This window comes from Ranitomeya imitator, chromosome 4 (assembly GCF_032444005.1).
Source record: "Ranitomeya imitator isolate aRanImi1 chromosome 4, aRanImi1.pri, whole genome shotgun sequence".
In the NCBI taxonomy this organism is placed as follows: Eukaryota; Metazoa; Chordata; class Amphibia; order Anura; family Dendrobatidae; genus Ranitomeya; species Ranitomeya imitator.
The window spans coordinates 405,870,531-405,889,167 of NC_091285.1; the positions used below are offsets into that span (position 1 = coordinate 405,870,531).

General features: G+C 46.1%; 1 protein-coding gene across 1 annotated transcript in view; it reads right to left on the reverse strand.

The window, feature by feature from the left end:
- The window catches only part of CHCHD3 (coiled-coil-helix-coiled-coil-helix domain containing 3), a 294,252-nt gene extending 285,063 nt beyond the window's left edge, over positions 1 to 9,189 (reverse strand). Inside the window, exon 1 of the mRNA XM_069765357.1 lies at positions 9,007 to 9,189. Within this exon, the coding sequence (XP_069621458.1) occupies positions 9,007 to 9,087 (81 nt within the window). The 5' untranslated portion in view covers positions 9,088 to 9,189. The remainder of the gene's footprint in view (positions 1 to 9,006) is intronic.
- Positions 9,190 to 18,637: the final 9,448 nt, after the last annotated feature.

Genomic DNA, 18,637 nt, shown 5'->3' on the forward strand with positions numbered 1-18,637 from the left:
CTGATGTGAGATCCTCGGAGCTGGGGAAGGAAAAAATTCAAGGCATAATAAACCGCATTTAGTTCTTTCCAGTTGGAGGACTGCTGAATTTCTTCAGAATTCCAGCGGCCTTGAACTATATTTTGATCCAGATGGGCCCCCCACCCCTCTGGACCTGCATCAGTAGTGACTAATTTCAAGGGTGTTATCGTCCATGAGATTCCTCTGGACAAATGGGTTTTATCTAACCACCAAAGGAGTGAATCAAGCACGTCTTTAGACAGGGTAATTTTTGTATTTAAATGACCATGGCAATGTGATTGTGTATAAAGAATCTGGTGCTGTAAGGCTCTAGTATGATATTGGGCCCATTGAACCGCAGGAATGCAGGAGAGTGAACCCAAGAGAGACATGGCATCTCTTAGGGACATTTGAGGATTAAACCTTGCTATAGTAACTTTTGAGAGTATGGTTCATTTTTTGGATTCTGGTAAGAGACATCTTTGACTTACAGAGTCCAAGATTAGTCCTAGGAAGGTCTGAAGGGTTTCCGGATGTAGTCTGGACTTTTAGAAGTTCACAATCCAACCTAAAGCCTGTAACGATGAAATGGTATTAGTCAAGCGTTCTTTACATTGTGAGGCTGAATTTCCAATTATTAGGAAGTCATCTAAATAAGGCACAATTAACAAATCCTGATGACGCAGATAAGTCATCACCTCGAGCATAACTTTTGTGAAAACCCGAGGAGCCATGGAAAGGCCGAATGGCATGGCTGGAAATTGGAAGTGACGGATCCGGCCTTGTAGGTTTACCGCTACTCTGAGGTATTATTGGTGTTCGGCATGAATGGGAAGATGATAGTACGCATCCTTCAAATCTAGACCCATCATAAAGCACCTAGGAAACAAAAGTTTTAGTCCAGATTTAACTATGCGAAGGATCCATTGATTTGAGGAACCAGTGTTCCCACTGTCTATGGAAAAATTTCAGTCTTCCACCCACCGGGATTTCATTACTGATGGTATCTACCACTTCTAGATGTTTCGGGGTTACTGAATAAAGCACCTTTCGGTTTTGTTTCCTTAGTTTCCCAACGATCTCTTTGCGGCTCATACGGCCTCCTTCTGTTAAATGGCCGTCTTCTAAACGCTCTCCTATAAGAAGGAAGAAGGAAGAAACTGTTTAGGAAATCCCTTCCTTCTTTCTCCTGCTTTATCGAGTAGGTCATCAAGAACCTTTCCAAACAGGAACTCACCCTGGCACGGCATAGTACATAATCTAGATTTAGACTGTGCATCCCCCTTCCATCCTTTCAGCCAGAGGGCTCGACGAGCTGCATTGACAAGGCCCGATGATCTTGCTGCCAGCCTTAGAGAATCTGCTGTAGCATCAGCTAAGAATGCCGCAGCACGTCTAATCAATGGAACTGCTTGTAAGATTTTGTCTCTCGTCACTTTGCCTTTTACCTGTTGCTCCAGCTGGTCTATCCATACTAATAATGACCTAGCTGTGCATGTACTTGATATGGCGGGCTTAAAGGCTCTTATATTTGTCTCCCAAGACCTTTTAAGAAGAGCTTCGATTTTACGGTCTAATGGGTCTAGTAAGATTCCTGCATCTTCCACAGGGAGAGATGACTGTTTTGAGGTGGATGCCACCGCCGCATCCACTTTTGGAACCTTGGACCATACTTCTAACTCTTCATCACTGAAGGGGTAACGCCTTTTAGAAGAGGATGGGAGAAACCCCTTCCCTTGTTTGTCTCACTCTTTTTTTACAAGGTCCTTGATGGCGGAAACAACTGTGAAAGCTCGCCGTTTTTTGCGACCTAGGCCTGCTAACATGATATCCTGGGCTGATCTGACCCCTTTAGTGTCTGGACAACCCATAGTGTTTCTCACAGATTTTATAAGATTGTCTATACTATCAAGCGGAAAGCATGCTCCACCCTCATCCTCAGAAGAACTGGATGATGATCCCGAGGTATTAGAGGACCGGATTAAACCCTCCTCAAGACTCTGAACTAGAAACGAGGTAAAGATTTTTGCTTTCTTGTTTTTTTAGGCTTTTTGATCCCAAAGATTGGATCTCCTGCCTAATTATGGCCCTGATATTAGTGGTTGTAACCGCAGCCCCATCCTGTAAGGTTTGATTTATGCAGCTTGGACACAACCTTTTTGGATATGAATCGGGCAGGGGCTGTACACACAGGGCGCACTCCTTATGCTTCGATTTACTGGTTTTCTTAGCCTATGGGGAGAGGGATAGAGAGGGAAGGGATCATCTTATAGGAAGAGGATTATATACACTAACCCAGTGAAGCATTCATTATACCGGTCTTGGAGGTGGAGACGCTGTGCGGAGTCTAAGTAGATCCGTATCTCTAATTCTTCTTGTATGAGTGTCAGACCCATTAGCAGAGCGACCACTCTTTCTCAAAGGCTTTGCTGCAGACTTTGAGCCCTTTGCGCTGCTGTCCTTGCCAGCGCTATCCTGCTCCACCGCTGGTGGATGCTCTTCCTGCGCCGGAGACGCCATTCTGAGCACGATTGCTCTGTGTCCCGGCTCCATAATTAAACTGTGCTGCGTTTTTTGTTTTCCCAGCGCGCCGAGGCCGCAAACCGGAAGTGATCCCACTACTTCCGGTTCAGTGAGGCAGAGCACACTTACCCAGGAGATGCCGCCGGCGCCGCCTCCTAGAAGCTACCGCTTCTGTGTCCTCCACTCCATAGGCCAGGCTTGCTGTCCGGAACCTGCCGGGAATGTGATCAGACGAGGGGGGAGGCTGCATGCAGTCGCTCCCCCGACGCTGATACTGATGCCGCAGCCCCTGCTGTTCGCACGGAGACTTCAACCACCTCCGTCCATGTAGGTATTCCAGGGATTTCCGATAGGAACAGGAAACCAACTGAGGAGAGACGGACCGCCCTTTTTATCTCTGTAGGTTTCCTGTTCCTATGGGAGGGTCCCTCTCTCATTGTGGGTGCTGTCGTGGCGAAGGGTAAAATGAATTGTAAATCGAACTTTTTGTTTTGTGATCGCTGCTATTCGGAGATTTTTTTCAATGTTGGGGGGCTCTATACCTTTATTTCTCAGGATTGTTAAAAAGCAGCTCTGAGGAATAAGTACCCTTAACTGCTGCCGTTAAAAGGCAGATCGGCGTATGTTAAGGGGTTAACTAGACAATAATAGTGTAGCACTGAAAAAAAAAAGGTGTTTATTTACTTTTTTAATTTTTCCTCTCCGATGAAGAGATATTAGAGAACAAAGTATTTGGCAACTACTTAAATTTAACAACGGCTATCTTATTAAGTGTTATCAGATAGTTTTCACTAGGGGCGTTTACTTCTTCTCACTGTATGATGTTGTCTAATCATAAGCAGGCAGCAACACTAAGGAGAAAGAAAGGTGAGGTTTCTCAGTGTGTGAGGTGTTATTATATAGCTCTGATACAAGTGCTAACCTCCTGCATAAGTCAGTGTGGGGGAAGGGGCAGTGCACATGAGTTTAGATGCATCACATTACAAGCCCTTTTATCAGCTCTCCTCCTCAAAGCGCTGTCACCTCTGTTGTACTGACCCCAGACACACAAACACAGTCCGTTTATATGACAGTAATCACACTTCTTTCTTGTGCTAGTGCAACTTGAAATCTCTCAGCACTAAGATCAAGGAAATTGTGTCTGGAAAATGGAAGCTATGCTGGGCTTACTGGACTAAGAACAAACCACTAGTGGATGTGATGTTGGTTTATTGTCAACACATTTCAGAGTCACACTGACTCCTTCAGGACAACCATACATAACTGTGTATGGCAGGCAATCCCAGCATGCTTTTTTTTTGTTGGCTGTCTAACAGCCGCAAAACATGCGGGGCGGAGACTGGAGAATGTCACTCAAGCACCCGTAATACTCGGTGCATAAGTAAAGTAGAGAGCACTTGCGCTGAACACTATTCATCATACAGGCACCATTTTTTTTTTAAGTTTTAATTAAAAAACCTAAGGTTATGTGCACACGTTGCAGTTTTTCATGAGTTTCCACGTAATTTTTGGACGCACGGAATTGCATCAAATCCGCAGTGTACTGCACCACCAATATAAGTCAATGGGAAATTGAGAATTGATGTGCACATGCTGTGGAAAAATACATGCGGATTTGCAGCGTTTTATTTTCCACAGCATGTCAATTCTTTTTGCGAATCTATAGCGTTTCTGCACCCATTGACTACCATTGAGTCAGGCAAATCCGCAGTAAAACCACACATTTAAAAAGATCTGCTGTTTTTCTGCGGAGTTGTGGGCGAGAAACGCTGCAAAGCGTGAGGAGAAAGAGTATGTGGGCAGAGACTATGTGTGCGTGCGGAGTGTGTGTGTGTGTGTAGGCAGGCATCGTCCGATGGGACAGCTATAGATGTTACAGTGACAGCTAGCCGATGATGGGACAGTAGTAATCCCATCATCCGGCTACTGTGTTCAAGTGTAAAATAAAAAAAATAAAAAAAAACACATGCAGTACATATTCATCAATTGCCTAGTCCCCGACACCCTCAATCACCTGTAAAAAAAATAAATAAATAAAATAATCCAACAATATACTCCCTATTCCGATGTAATCCATTTAATAACAAGTGTCTCATGACGAACTCACATGTAGAGCTGTCACATCGGGGGATGTGACCGCTCTCCAGGGGCCTCCGATGATACAATGAAGGCAGGTATTCCCCCACAGTGGATCACTCCACTGTCAGAGGTCACTGGAGTTCATGCTGTCACTTGTGGCACCACCGCTGAGTGGGAAAATTCTCATGCAGCAGTGCTGTAAGATGAGAGAATGAAATCTCAGCGATAACACTGCAGGAACAATTATCACCTGTCAGTGTGTCACTGGAGGCCCCGTAGAGAGGTCACATCTCCTGATGTGACAGTTCTATAGGAGAGATCATCTTGGGACACTTGTTATTAAATGGATTACGTCGGAACAGGGAGTATTTGTGTTGGTTTATTATTTTATTTTATTATTACAGGAGATCGAGGGCGTCGCAGGAATTAGGCGTATAATAAAGATGACAAGCTGTGTAGTGTTTTATTTCATTAAATTACTTTATTCTGGTTGTGTTTATTTAACCTCTTAACAACTATAGGATTAGTAATGGATAGGTATCTTATTGACACCTCTCCATTACTAAGCTGTCTTGATGTCACCTTACAATACAAAGGTGACATCAACCCCACAACTATTACCCCATATACCTGCTACAGGGCAGTGGGAAGAGAGAGGCTAAGTGCAGGAATAGAGATGTGGCATTTCTGGGGCAGCTGAGAGCTAGTGTTTGTAGCTGGGGGGGGCAATATCCATGGCCCCTCCCTAGGCTATTAATATAAGCCCGCAGCTGTCTGCATAGCCTTTTCTGGCTATTAATTGTAGGGGGACCTCAGGTTTTTTTGGTGGGTCCCCCTATTTTAATAGCCAGTAAAGACTAAATATAGAGCTACGGGCTGATATTCATAGCCTGGGAAGATCCATGGGTATTAACCCCTTCCTAGGCTATAAACATCAGCCCCCCAGTCGCTGGCTTTCCCTCTCTGGTGCAGAAAATTGCATGGGAGCCCACGCCTTTTTTTTTAACAGATATTGCGGGGTCACACTTGCAAGAAACTCACACGAGTCTCGCACCTCAGTACCCGGCACTGCTGCCGGCACTCGGGAGCGGAGTGTGCAGCTGCATGTATTTGTATGTAGCTGAATGCTCTGGTCTGAGTGCTGGCAGCAGTGCCGGGTACTGAGGTGCACGACTCGTGCGATTTTCTCGCAAGTGAGACCCCAGCCTTAGATCTATCTATGTACAGATCTATCTATAGACCTATCTATCTTTGTGTGTAAACATTATTCTTCAATGGAGTATGTAAAAGAAGAGGTTGGACAAAAAAACCACATCACAATTATTTTTTTGTTAAATAACAGATCTTTATTTAGCCGACAAAAACGCAGACAAATCTGCATGAAAAAAAATAACACATGAAAATCTGCATCAAAAACGCATTAAAAACACGCGGATTATTAACTGTGTTTTCTGCCAAGAGATGCAGAATCTGAGCAGAAAAATTCACAAGCAAATCTGCAATGTGTGCACATACCCTAAGCCCAACCTCAAATCTAACGGCAAAGAATGAAAGAAATAAAAATTATAAAATTTAAAAAACTTAATCTAAGGGAATGACATACTAATTATTGGCTTTTGATCACTGTGATAGGGACTAATAGTAATCAAAAGGAAAAAAAAAGCTTTTTTTTTTTTTTTTTTTACTTGATCACCGTTATTCATTGACTAACATTGATCGGGGTGCGGAAACATAAGGCCATGATCGTATTCTGCTGGGTCTCAGCTACCCTCGGTAGCTGAAACCGCGGAGCTTTTAAGACTATGCGGGGCGCTATACCTTTATTGCTGTTTTAAAATGACGATGAGGGACTAAGGCCCCATCGCGGAAGCCATTTTAATGTGCATTGACGGTCGATAAGGGGTTAAAAACATTTCCTTAGACAAGCTTACAACCTCAACTCACTAACCTAAGGCTGTGTGCACACGTAGGAAGGGTCCTCTGCGGGTTCTTCCGCAGCGGATTTGATAAATCTGCAGGGCAAAACCACTGCTGTTATCCCTGCAGATTTATCACGGTTTGTCTTGCGGTTTCCGCTGCGGATTACTCCTGCACTTGTTTTACTATTGATGCTGCATATGCAGCATCAATAGTAATGTTAAAAATAATTTAAAAAAATGGTTATACTCACCCCCCGACGTCCCTATCTCCTCCGGGCTGCAGGCGGCGGTCCGGTTCCAAAGATGCTATGCGAGAAGGACCTTCGTGGCGTCACGGTCATGTGACCGCGACGTCATCGCAGGCCCTGCTCGCATAGCAACCCTGCGACCGGATGGCCGCGTGCAGCACTGAGAGGTGAGTATATCATTTTTTATTTTAATTCTTTTTTTTTTAACACAAATATGGTTTCCAGGGCCTGGAGGAGAGTCTCCTCTCCTCCACCCCGGGTGCCATCCGCACATGATCCGCTTACTTCCCGCATGGTGGGCATAGCCCCATGCGGGAAGTAAGCGGATCAATGCATTCCTATGTGTGCAGAATCACCGCGATTCTACACAAAGAAGTGACATGCTGCGGATTGTAAACCGCTGCGTTCCCGCACGTTTTTTTCCGCAGCATGTGCACAGCGTTTTCGGTTTCCCATAGGTTTACATTGAACTGTAAACTCATGGGAAACTGCAGCGGATCCGCAGCAAAATCTGCACCGTGTGCACATACCCCAACTCTCCCCTGTTCCCTCCTAAATATCTGCTCGCTCCTATGCATCTGTCTCCACGTCCTCCATACACCCAACAGCACACGGTAACTGCACTTAGATCCTGCCTGATGACCGGATCACACAGCTTAATTATTTGTTATAAAGATGGCCGGACCATACATAACAGCACGTTCTAGCTATTGTCTCCCCTTATATCCTTATAGATTATAAGCTTGTGAGCAGGGCCCTCACTCCTCCTGTAACTGTTGAGATGTGTTACATTATTGTTTTTATTGTCTGTATAAGACCCAGGTTAATTGTACAATGGCACTAGATAAATTATTATATTTATTATTATGATTTATATTAGAGTCACAGTTTTCTATGCTGCAGATCTAGCAGTGCTTTTGCTCTGTGTATGTTCTCGTCCACACCGCAGCTTTCTGTGTACAATGTATAGTGACAGAGAGAAGTAATCAGTGCTGGGGGTATGGTTGGACTAAGAGGCACAAGGACTGTTGTCTAGTGATGAGCGAATATACTCGTTACTTGAGATTTCCTGAGCACGCTCGGGTGTCCTCCGAGTATTTTTTAGCGCTCGGAGATTTAGTTTTCATCGCCTCAGCTGAATGATTTACAGTACATCATACAGCATAAGTACATGTGGGGGTTGCCTGGTTGCTAGGGAACCCCCACATGTACTTATGCTGGCTAACAAATGTAAATCATTCAGCTGCGGCAAGAAAAACTAAATCTCCGAGCACTAAAAAATACTCGGAGGACACCCGAGCGTGCTCAGAAATCTCGAGTAACGAGTATATTCGCTCATTACTACTGTTGTCCTCTAGTGATGAGCGAGTGTGCTCGGATAAGGGGTTAGTAAGCAGAGTATCTTCGGCTTGCTCTAATACTATGAGTCCCCGCGCCTGCATGTCAGCCACAACACAAGCAGAGATGTCCTGTTTGTTAGGTAATCCCTGCATGTGTTGCGGCTGATGAACAGCTGTGAGAACTCGAACATAGTATTAGAGCACGCTGAAGACACTATTAGCACACGAGCATGCTCGGATAACACCTTATTTGAGCACTCGTGCTCATCAATATTGTCCTCTAGTGATAATCTAATGCTGATAAAACTGTGATTGTACTGAAACAGCAAAACACAGCCCAGTAAGTGACGCATCACTGGAATCAGGGTCTCTGTACCTATATTATGGCGTAACAGTGATGCCTATAAAGCACCGTGGAATACTATGGCGCAATATAAGTAAACTAATAATGTTTTATAGATTTTCCCATGGGTAAAAACGAAATAACTTTGTTACTCCAGATGCAGAAAACTTTATGGAAGTCTGAGATCGGATATTTCCACGGGGGGTGTAGTCCTTTCAGATGAGGAGCATTACTTCATAATGAATGGATATAAGGAAGGATGGCCAATGAGAAGAACACCGGTGACTGCGACAACCTTGAGAAAGGTCACAAAAGGGCCCGAAACTGGAACTTCACCTTCAGTATCTCTGAGGGCGGCCATGTCTGCCCGTTATCCCCTCCAGCTGCAGGACCACCACCAGAGCCCACACAGCACTGAAGCACCAGGAGGAGGAGCAGCCGTAAAGTGCCACTCAGCGCAGCACATGGGCACACAGGCTGGCAGGGACATAAGGGCAGCCTGCACCGCTCCGCACCACGTGAGACGCCCTTGGCACGTCCTCGCCGTCACTCACCCGGATTCCTTTAACCACCGTGATGTTATCATTCTCGTCCGCCTCGAAGGAGACGCGCCTGGTGCTGCCGGTGCCTCCCATGACACAGTCCGCCTGACAGGCACTACCCCCGGGACAGCGGCCGGTCACACACTACAGGCCGCACAGGGGGACACAAGCCGGCAGCCGCTCATCAACTACAACGCTGCTGATTGGTCAATGGCGACGGCGCCACGCCTACAAGTCATGATAATGGCCGCTCATTGGTGAGGGAGTGTCCGTAACTTAGAGGCGGAAAGTTTCTCCGGGTTGGAAAGTGTTGGTGTCCTGAGTCCTGTCATCATTCCTCAGCGAGCTGCCTCAGAGTGCGGACTGTGCTGCCCCGGATATTATCGGCTGCTGCATGCTCACATTACAGGGCTGGCCACTTATGGCGCTGCATAGGCCGGGTCTAAGCATTTTTCCTCACACATGAGGTGTACGGTTTTTTTCTCTGCTGGACACATATTTGGACTCCTGTCAATTTTTTTTTCATGCAAAAAAGAAAGAATTCTCTTCTTCCCATTAGGGCTTATTCAGACAAGCATAAATCGGTCCACATGCTGTGAAAACAACCCCCTCACATGGGCGGCGCACTGGAGTTATTGGGCCGCTCATATGAGCGCTGGGTTACACAGACTGATGGGCCACAGCCAGAATAGTATTGCAGCGTGCCAGGGTCCCGTCCGTGTGTCAGATCAGACTCCGTAACATTGCAGCGTGCCAGGGTCCCGTCCGTGTGTCAGATCAGGCTCCGTAACATTGCAGCGTGCCAGGGTCCCGTCCGTGTGTCAGATCAGACTCCGTAACATTGCAGCGTGCCAGGGTCCCGTCCGTGTGTCAGATCAGGCTCCGTAACATTGCAGCGTGCCAGGGTCCCGTCCGTGTGTCAGATCAGACTCCGTAACATTGCAGCGTGCCAGGGTCCCGTCCGTGTGTCAGATCAGACTCCGGAACATTGCAGCGTGCCAGGGTCCTGTCCGTGTGTCAGATCAAACCCCGTAACATTGCAGCGTGCCAGGGTCCCGTCCGTGTGTCAGATCAGACCCCGTAACATTGCAGCGTGCCAGGGTCCCGTCCGTGTGTCAGATCAGACTCCGGAACATTGCAGCGTGCCAGGGTCCTGTCCGTGTGTCAGATCAGACTCCGGAACATTGCAGCGTGCCAGGGTCCCGTCCGTGTGTCAGATCAGACTCCGGAACATTGCAGCGTGCCAGGGTCCCGTCCGTGTGTCAGATCAGACTCCGTAACATTGCAGCGTGCCAGGGTCCTGTCCGTGTGTCAGATCAGACTCCGTAACATTGCAGCGTGCCAGGGTCCCGTCCGTGTGTCAGATCAGACTCCGTAACATTGCAGCGTGCCAGGGTCCCGTCCGTGTGTCAGATCAGGCTCCGTAACATTGCAGCGTGCCAGGGTCCCGTCCGTGTGTCAGATCAGGCTCCGTAACATTGCAGCGTGCCAGGGTCCCGTCCGTGTGTCAGATCAGGCTCCGTAACATTGCAGCGTGCCAGGGTCCTGTCCGTGTGTCAGATCAGACTCCGTAACATTGCAGCGTGCCAGGGTCCCGTCCGTGTGTCAGATCAGACTCCGTAACATTGCAGCGTGCCAGGGTCCCGTCCGTGTGTCAGATCAGACCCCGTAACATTGCAGCGTGCCAGGGTCCCGTCCGTGTGTCAGATCAGACTCCGGAACATTGCAGCGTGCCAGGGTCCCGTCCGTGTGTCAGATCAGGCTCTGTAACATTGCAGCGTGCCAGGGTCCCGTCCGTGTGTCAAATCAGGCTCCGTAACATTGCAGCGTGCCAGGGTCCTGTCCTTGTGTCAGATCAGACCCCGTAACATTGCAGCGTGCCAGGGTCCCGTCCGTGTGTCAGATCAGACTCCGTAACATTGCAGCGTGCCAGGGTCCTGTCCGTGTGTCAGATCAGACCCCGTAACATTGCAGCGTGCCAGGGTCCTGTCCGTGTGTCAGATCAAACCCCGTAACATTGCAGCGTGCCAGGGTCCCGTCCGTGTGTCAGATCAGACCCCGTAACATTGCAGCGTGCCAGGGTCCCGTCCGTGTGTCAGATCAGACTCCGTAACATTGCAGCGTGCCAGGGTCCTGTCCGTGTGTCAGATCAGACTCCGTAACATTGCAGCGTGCCAGGGTCCCGTCGGTGTGTCAAATCAGACTCCGTAACATTGCAGCATGCCAGGGTCCTGTCCGTGTGTCAGATCAGACCACGTAACATTGCAGCGTGCCAGGGTCCCGTCCGTGTGTCAGATCAGGCTCCGTAACATTGCAGCGTGCCAGGGTCCTGTCCGTGTGTCAGATCAAACCCCGTAACATTGCAGCGTGCCAGGGTCCCGTCCGTGTGTCAGATCAGGCTCCGTAACATTGCAGCGTGCCAGGGTCCCGTCCGTATGTCAAATCAGACTCCGTAACATTGCAGCGTGCCAGGGTCCTGTCCATGTGTCAGATCAGGCCCCGTAACATTGCAGCGTGCCAGGGTCCTGTCCGTGTGTCAGATCAGACCCCGTAACATTGCAGCGTGCCAGGGTCCCGTCCGTGTGTCAGATCAGACTCCGTAACATTGCAGCGTGCCAGGGTCCTGTCCGTGTGTCAGATCAGACTCCGTAACATTGCAGCGTGCCAGGGTCCCGTCCGTGTGTCAGATCAGACCCCGTAACATTGCAGCGTGCCAGGGTCCCGTCCGTGTGTCAGATCAGGCTCCGTAACATTGCAGCGTGCCAGGGTCCCGTCCGTGTGTCAGATCAGACTCCGTAACATTGCAGCGTGCCAGGGTCCCGTCCGTGTGTCAAAGAGACTCCGTAACATTGCAGTGTGCCAGGGTCTCGTCCGTGTGTCAGATCAGACTCCGTAACATTGCAGCGTGCCAGGGTCCCGTCCGTGTGTCAGATCAGACTCCGTAACATTGCAGCGTGCCAGGGTCCCGTCCGTGTGTCAGATCAGACTCCGTAACATTGCAGCGTGCCAGGGTCCCCGTCTGTGTGTCAGATCAGACTCCGTAACATTGCAGCGTGCCAGGGTCCCGTCCGTGTGTCAGATCAGACTCCGTAACATTGCAGCATGCCAGGGTCCCGTCCGTGTGTCAGATCAGACTCCGTAACATTGCAGCTTGCCAGGGTCCCGTCCGTGTGTCAGATCAGACTCCGTAACATTGCAGCGTGCCAGGGTCCCGTCCGTGTGTTAGATCAGACTCCATAACATTGCAGCATGCCAGGGTCCCGTCCATGTGTCCGATCAGACTCCGTTACATTGCGGCATGCCAGGGTCCCGTCCGTGTGTCAGATCAGACTCGGCCATTCGGGTTGGAGGGACGCACAGAACGTTGCCTCCCGTAGGGATCAACCATAAAACCTGGGTTTTCAGCTGCTGTAGGGATGATCCTTGCGGAATAGGTTGAGCACCCATAGACAGTGGCGTCTCATCCAAAGTGAAGAGAATAGTGCATTCTGGGATTTTTATTTTTTTCAAACAGACAGGTCACACAGCAAGACGCAAACTGCACTCAGATGTTTTGGGGGTTTTTTTGCAGACAACCTTATACAAAACCAGAATACACGTGAGCCAATGTCAATACGTGTTCAGTTTGTCAGCGGTCACAAGTCCTCTTCCGAATCTCTTCACCGGACACGTGTGCGGCATACACCAGTGACTTTCACCAAAGTGGGTTCTCTACATTCTGCTCATCATATTTGCAAAAAGACAGAAGTCTCTTGAAAAAGGCTAATACGCCGAAACGTTGAGAAAGTATAATATATGTTTGTCATAGAATCTGCAGAATTTTCCTATGTGGAATCCCACCGTCATATTTTTCTTGGAATAAGACAATAATAACATTTTTAGTGTGTCGGAGTTTTATTCATATTATATTGGACAGTTTGTAAAACCCAGATACAGAGTGCATGCGAGAGTATTAACATGGACAAAGCAGAATTGGTCTTCTTTCTCCCATCTCACTCAATCCTCACCCAACAGATATATCCATCAAAGTCAATGGCTTCTCACTCTCCCCAGTCCCACAAACTTGCTGCATCGAGATAACCCTTGACTCTGATCTACCCTTCAAGCCACATATCCAAGCCCTTTCCTTCATCCATACATTTCTTAAAGGGAACCTGTCACCTCAAATTAGAGTACTTGTCCTCCATAGTTCACGCGTGTGCAATGCAATCTTCGGTGGCGCACGCGCAGTATGGTTTGCCCAACTGCGGGCAAAGCCAAAAAGCATTACTGCACCTGCGTGCTATGTCCCGTAAGTATTTCGCTGTGTTGCGCGGACGCATGCGCAGTAATGCTTTTCTGCTTTGCCCACAGTTGGGCAAAGCATACTGCGCGTGCGCGACCGATGGTTGCATTGCACACGCGCCAACTATGGCGCACACGCACTCTAATTCACTAACATATTGCGGACAACAGGGACGGATGTGGTGGAGAAATGAAGAGGAAACGCCGCACATCAGACTGATAAAAACTCATTTAAATATCCCGCCAATTTGAGGTGACAGGTTCCCATTAAGAATCTACAAAAAGTCAAGTGCATGCCCTCATCTTCTGCCACCTAGACTACTGCAACCTTGTGCTCTGTGGCCTCCCCTCTAACACTCTCGTACCCCTCCAATCTATCCTAAACTCCGCTGCCTGACTAATCCACCTATCCACAAAATATTCCCCTGCCTCACATTTCTGTCAATCCTTATACTGGCTCCCCAATGGCGAAAAACTCCAGTTCAAAACCCTAACCATGACGTACAAAGCCAACCACAACCACAAAGCCAACCACAACCTGTCTCCATACATCTGTGACCTCGTCTCCCGGTACTTGCCTACACGCATCTTCCGATCCTCACAAGATCTCCTCTACTCAGTTCTAATCTCATCTTCCCACAATTTCATACAAGATTTTTCCCATACACCCCCCACAGCTAGCAGATGGTTTGCGCTATGAAAGAATATGCAAGACACAAGAAAAAGCATGCCCATATATTTAGGAACACCCAGACAGATTAGATACTCAGTTTAGTATAGAAAAAATTCAGCACAATCATTACACTTAGGACACATTTAAAAACAATTATGGACCACCCCGTCACTACTCAAACAAGCTCAATGTTGTAAACATAGGCTCAGAGACGAGTGTATTGATATCATTCAAAAAAATATATATATGAGCGGCCCCATCTATTCACAGTACCATATAGATTGCGTGGTGGACCAAGAAAAGAAATGGTTCTATATATGCCGTGTACATGTATGCACACATATACATATATGTAAACAGGTCTAACAAATAACCATGTCTGGGTTAATAGACTAAACAATGTAGGCAATAATAAGAAAAAGATCCTGAAATACAGCCGTCCAACAAACCCAGCTGGATACACCTAATGTGGTGTCACAGTCATGGAAGCAGATGCAGAATATAACATGGTCAAAGAACCATAAATATCTGTTGATATACGAAACCTGTTATCCACCTAGAGGTAAGGAAAAAAGGAAGGCCAGAGCTCAGACCCCACAAATGGGGCATACAAATATCCAATAGAGAGCAAGGAGTAATGGCGGGTGAACCCCACGCGTATCGCCACCAAAGTTGTGGCTTCTTCAGGGGTGGAAATTCATATCAATGAAAGAATATGTTATATTGTCCATATAGAAAGGGAGGGGAGACATAGGATATTTGAAATGCCATTGCTGAGCCCATTGTTCATTCACAAACAGCATCTTTTAAAGGGGCTAATCATGGATCATCATAGAAATATGAACCTATGGTCAGGACTATAGAAAGCTTCATGACACAAAAGAAGTTGTTCCCATGTGAGGGCGGCCTGGGAGGCGGATATGACTCATAATTCACTTTTCCTTCCCTCAAGGAAAGCAGAAGATAACCGTAGACAGAAATTTAATAACTGTTTTACATGTCATAGAATGTTAGAGTTGGAAAGGACCTCAAGGGTCATCGTGTCCAACGCCCTGCTCAGTGCAGGTTTCATTAAACCATCCCAGACACAAAAGAGAATGGTAAAACCAAAAACACTCAGTTTGAAAAAATGTTTGCAGTAATCCGCAAGTGCTAGTAAAAGATGTAAATAACAGGGTATTTGGTTGATACGTTTTTTGCAAAAAATGTATACTAAGCTGCTCTACCAATCTTCACGGTATACCCATATCAGAGCAGTCCTAACTAATGTATGCAATCCCTATCTGATGTATTTAAAAACCTGATCATCTGTATATTACCTGTGTGAACAGGGTTCAGAGAGGAAAAATCCATGTGTGCATACAGGGCAGAACAGCTTTTGTGCAGCTAGCCCAAGAGGAGTGGTGGAACTCCCCAGTCTTGTAGACACAAGAGAACAATCATGGAAACAGGAACACATGGGCTACTTGCACAGTGAACAAGTCTGTAAGAACATGTTCACACACCACCAAGAAACCTGAAGACACAAAAGAGAATGGTAAAACCAAAAACACTCAGTTTGAAAAAATGTTTGCAGTAATCCGCAAGTGCTAGTAAAAGATGTAAATAACAGGGTATTTGGTTGATACGTTTTTTGCAAAAAATGTATACTAAGCTGCTCTACCAATCTTCACGGTATACCCATATCAGAGCAGTCCTAACTAATGTATGCAATCCCTATCTGATGTATTTAAAAACCTGATCATCTGTATATTACCTGTGTGAACAGGGTTCAGAGAGGAAAAATCCATGTGTGCATACAGGGCAGAACAGCTTTTGTGCAGCTAGCCCAAGAGGAGTGGTGGAACTCCCCAGTCTTGTAGACACAAGAGAACAATCATGGAAACAGGAACACATGGGCTACTTGCACAGTGAACAAGTCTGTAAGAACATGTTCACACACCACCAAGAAACCTGAAGACACAAAAGAGAATGGTAAAACCAAAAACACTCAGTTTGAAAAAATGTTTGCAGTAATCCGCAAGTGCTAGTAAAAGATGTAAATAACAGGGTATTTGGTTGATACGTTTTTTGCAAAAAATGTATACTAAGCTGCTCTACCAATCTTCACGGTATACCCATATCAGAGCAGTCCTAACTAATGTATGCAATCCCTATCTGATGTATTTAAAAACCTGATCATCTGTATATTACCTGTGTGAACAGGGTTCAGAGAGGAAAAATCCATGTGTGCATACAGGGCAGAACAGCTTTTGTGCAGCTAGCCCAAGAGGAGTGGTGGAACTCCCCAGTCTTGTAGACACAAGAGAACAATCATGGAAACAGGAACACATGGGCTACTTGCACAGTGAACAAGTCTGTAAGAACATGTTCACACACCACCAAGAAACCTGAAGACACAAAAGAGAATGGTAAAACCAAAAACACTCAGTTTGAAAAAATGTTTGCAGTAATCCGCAAGTGCTAGTAAAAGATGTAAATAACAGGGTATTTGGTTGATACGTTTTTTGCAAAAAATGTATACTAAGCTGCTCTACCAATCTTCACGGTATACCCATATCAGAGCAGTCCTAACTAATGTATGCAATCCCTATCTGATGTATTTAAAAACCTGATCATCTGTATATTACCTGTGTGAACAGGGTTCAGAGAGGAAAAATCCATGTGTGCATACAGGGCAGAACAGCTTTTGTGCAGCTAGCCCAAGAGGAGTGGTGGAACTCCCCAGTCTTGTAGACACAAGAGAACAATCATGGAAACAGGAACACATGGGCTACTTGCACAGTGAACAAGTCTGTAAGAACATGTTCACACACCACCAAGAAACCTGAAGACACAAAAGAGAATGGTAAAACCAAAAACACTCAGTTTGAAAAAATGTTTGCAGTAATCCGCAAGTGCTAGTAAAAGATGTAAATAACAGGGTATTTGGTTGATACGTTTTTTGCAAAAAATGTATACTAAGCTGCTCTACCAATCTTCACGGTATACCCATATCAGAGCAGTCCTAACTAATGTATGCAATCCCTATCTGATGTATTTAAAAACCTGATCATCTGTATATTACCTGTGTGAACAGGGTTCAGAGAGGAAAAATCCATGTGTGCATACAGGGCAGAACAGCTTTTGTGCAGCTAGCCCAAGAGGAGTGGTGGAACTCCCCAGTCTTGTAGACACAAGAGAACAATCATGGAAACAGGAACACATGGGCTACTTGCACAGTGAACAAGTCTGTAAGAACATGTTCACACACCACCAAGAAACCTGAAGACACAAAAGAGAATGGTAAAACCAAAAACACTCAGTTTGAAAAAATGTTTGCAGTAATCCGCAAGTGCTAGTAAAAGATGTAAATAACAGGGTATTTGGTTGATACGTTTTTTGCAAAAAATGTATACTAAGCTGCTCTACCAATCTTCACGGTATACCCATATCAGAGCAGTCCTAACTAATGTATGCAATCCCTATCTGATGTATTTAAAAACCTGATCATCTGTATATTACCTGTGTGTACCCCTTCTATCTATCCTAAACTCCGCTGCCTGACTAATCCACCTATCCACAAAATATTCCCCTGCCTCACATTTCTGTCAATCCTTATACTGGCTCCCCAATGGCGAAAAACTCCAGTTCAAAACCCTAACCATGACGTACAAAGCCAACCACAACCACAAAGCCAACCACAACCTGTCTCCATACATCTGTGACCTCGTCTCCCGGTACTTGCCTACACGCATCTTCCGATCCTCACAAGATCTCCTCTACTCAGTTCTAATCTCATCTTCCCACAATTTCATACAAGATTTTTCCCATACACCCCCCACAGCTAGCAGATGGTTTGCGCTATGAAAGAATATGCAAGACACAAGAAAAAGCATGCCCATATATTTAGGAACACCCAGACAGATTAGATACTCAGTTTAGTATAGAAAAAATTCAGCACAATCATTACACTTAGGACACATTTAAAAACAATTATGGACCACCCCGTCACTACTCAAACAAGCTCAATGTTGTAAACATAGGCTCAGAGACGAGTGTATTGATATCATTCAAAAAAATATATATATGAGCGGCCCCATCTATTCACAGTACCATATAGATTGCGTGGTGGACCAAGAAAAGAAATGGTTCTATATATGCCGTGTACATGTATGCACACATATACATATATGTAAACAGGTCTAACAAATAACCATGTCTGGGTTAATAGACTAAACAATGTAGGCAATAATAAGAAAAAGATCCTGAAATACAGCCGTCCAACAAACCCAGCTGGATACACCTAATGTGGTGTCACAGTCATGGAAGCAGATGCAGAATATAACATGGTCAAAGAACCATAAATATCTGTTGATATACGAAACCTGTTATCCACCTAGAGGTAAGGAAAAAAGGAAGGCCAGAGCTCAGACCCCACAAATGGGGCATACAAATATCCAATAGAGAGCAAGGAGTAATGGCGGGTGAACCCCACGCGTATCGCCACCAAAGTTGTGGCTTCTTCAGGGGTGGAAATTCATATCAATGAAAGAATATGTTATATTGTCCATATAGAAAGGGAGGGGAGACATAGGATATTTGAAATGCCATTGCTGAGCCCATTGTTCATTCACAAACAGCATCTTTTAAAGGGGCTAATCATGGATCATCATAGAAATATGAACCTATGGTCAGGACTATAGA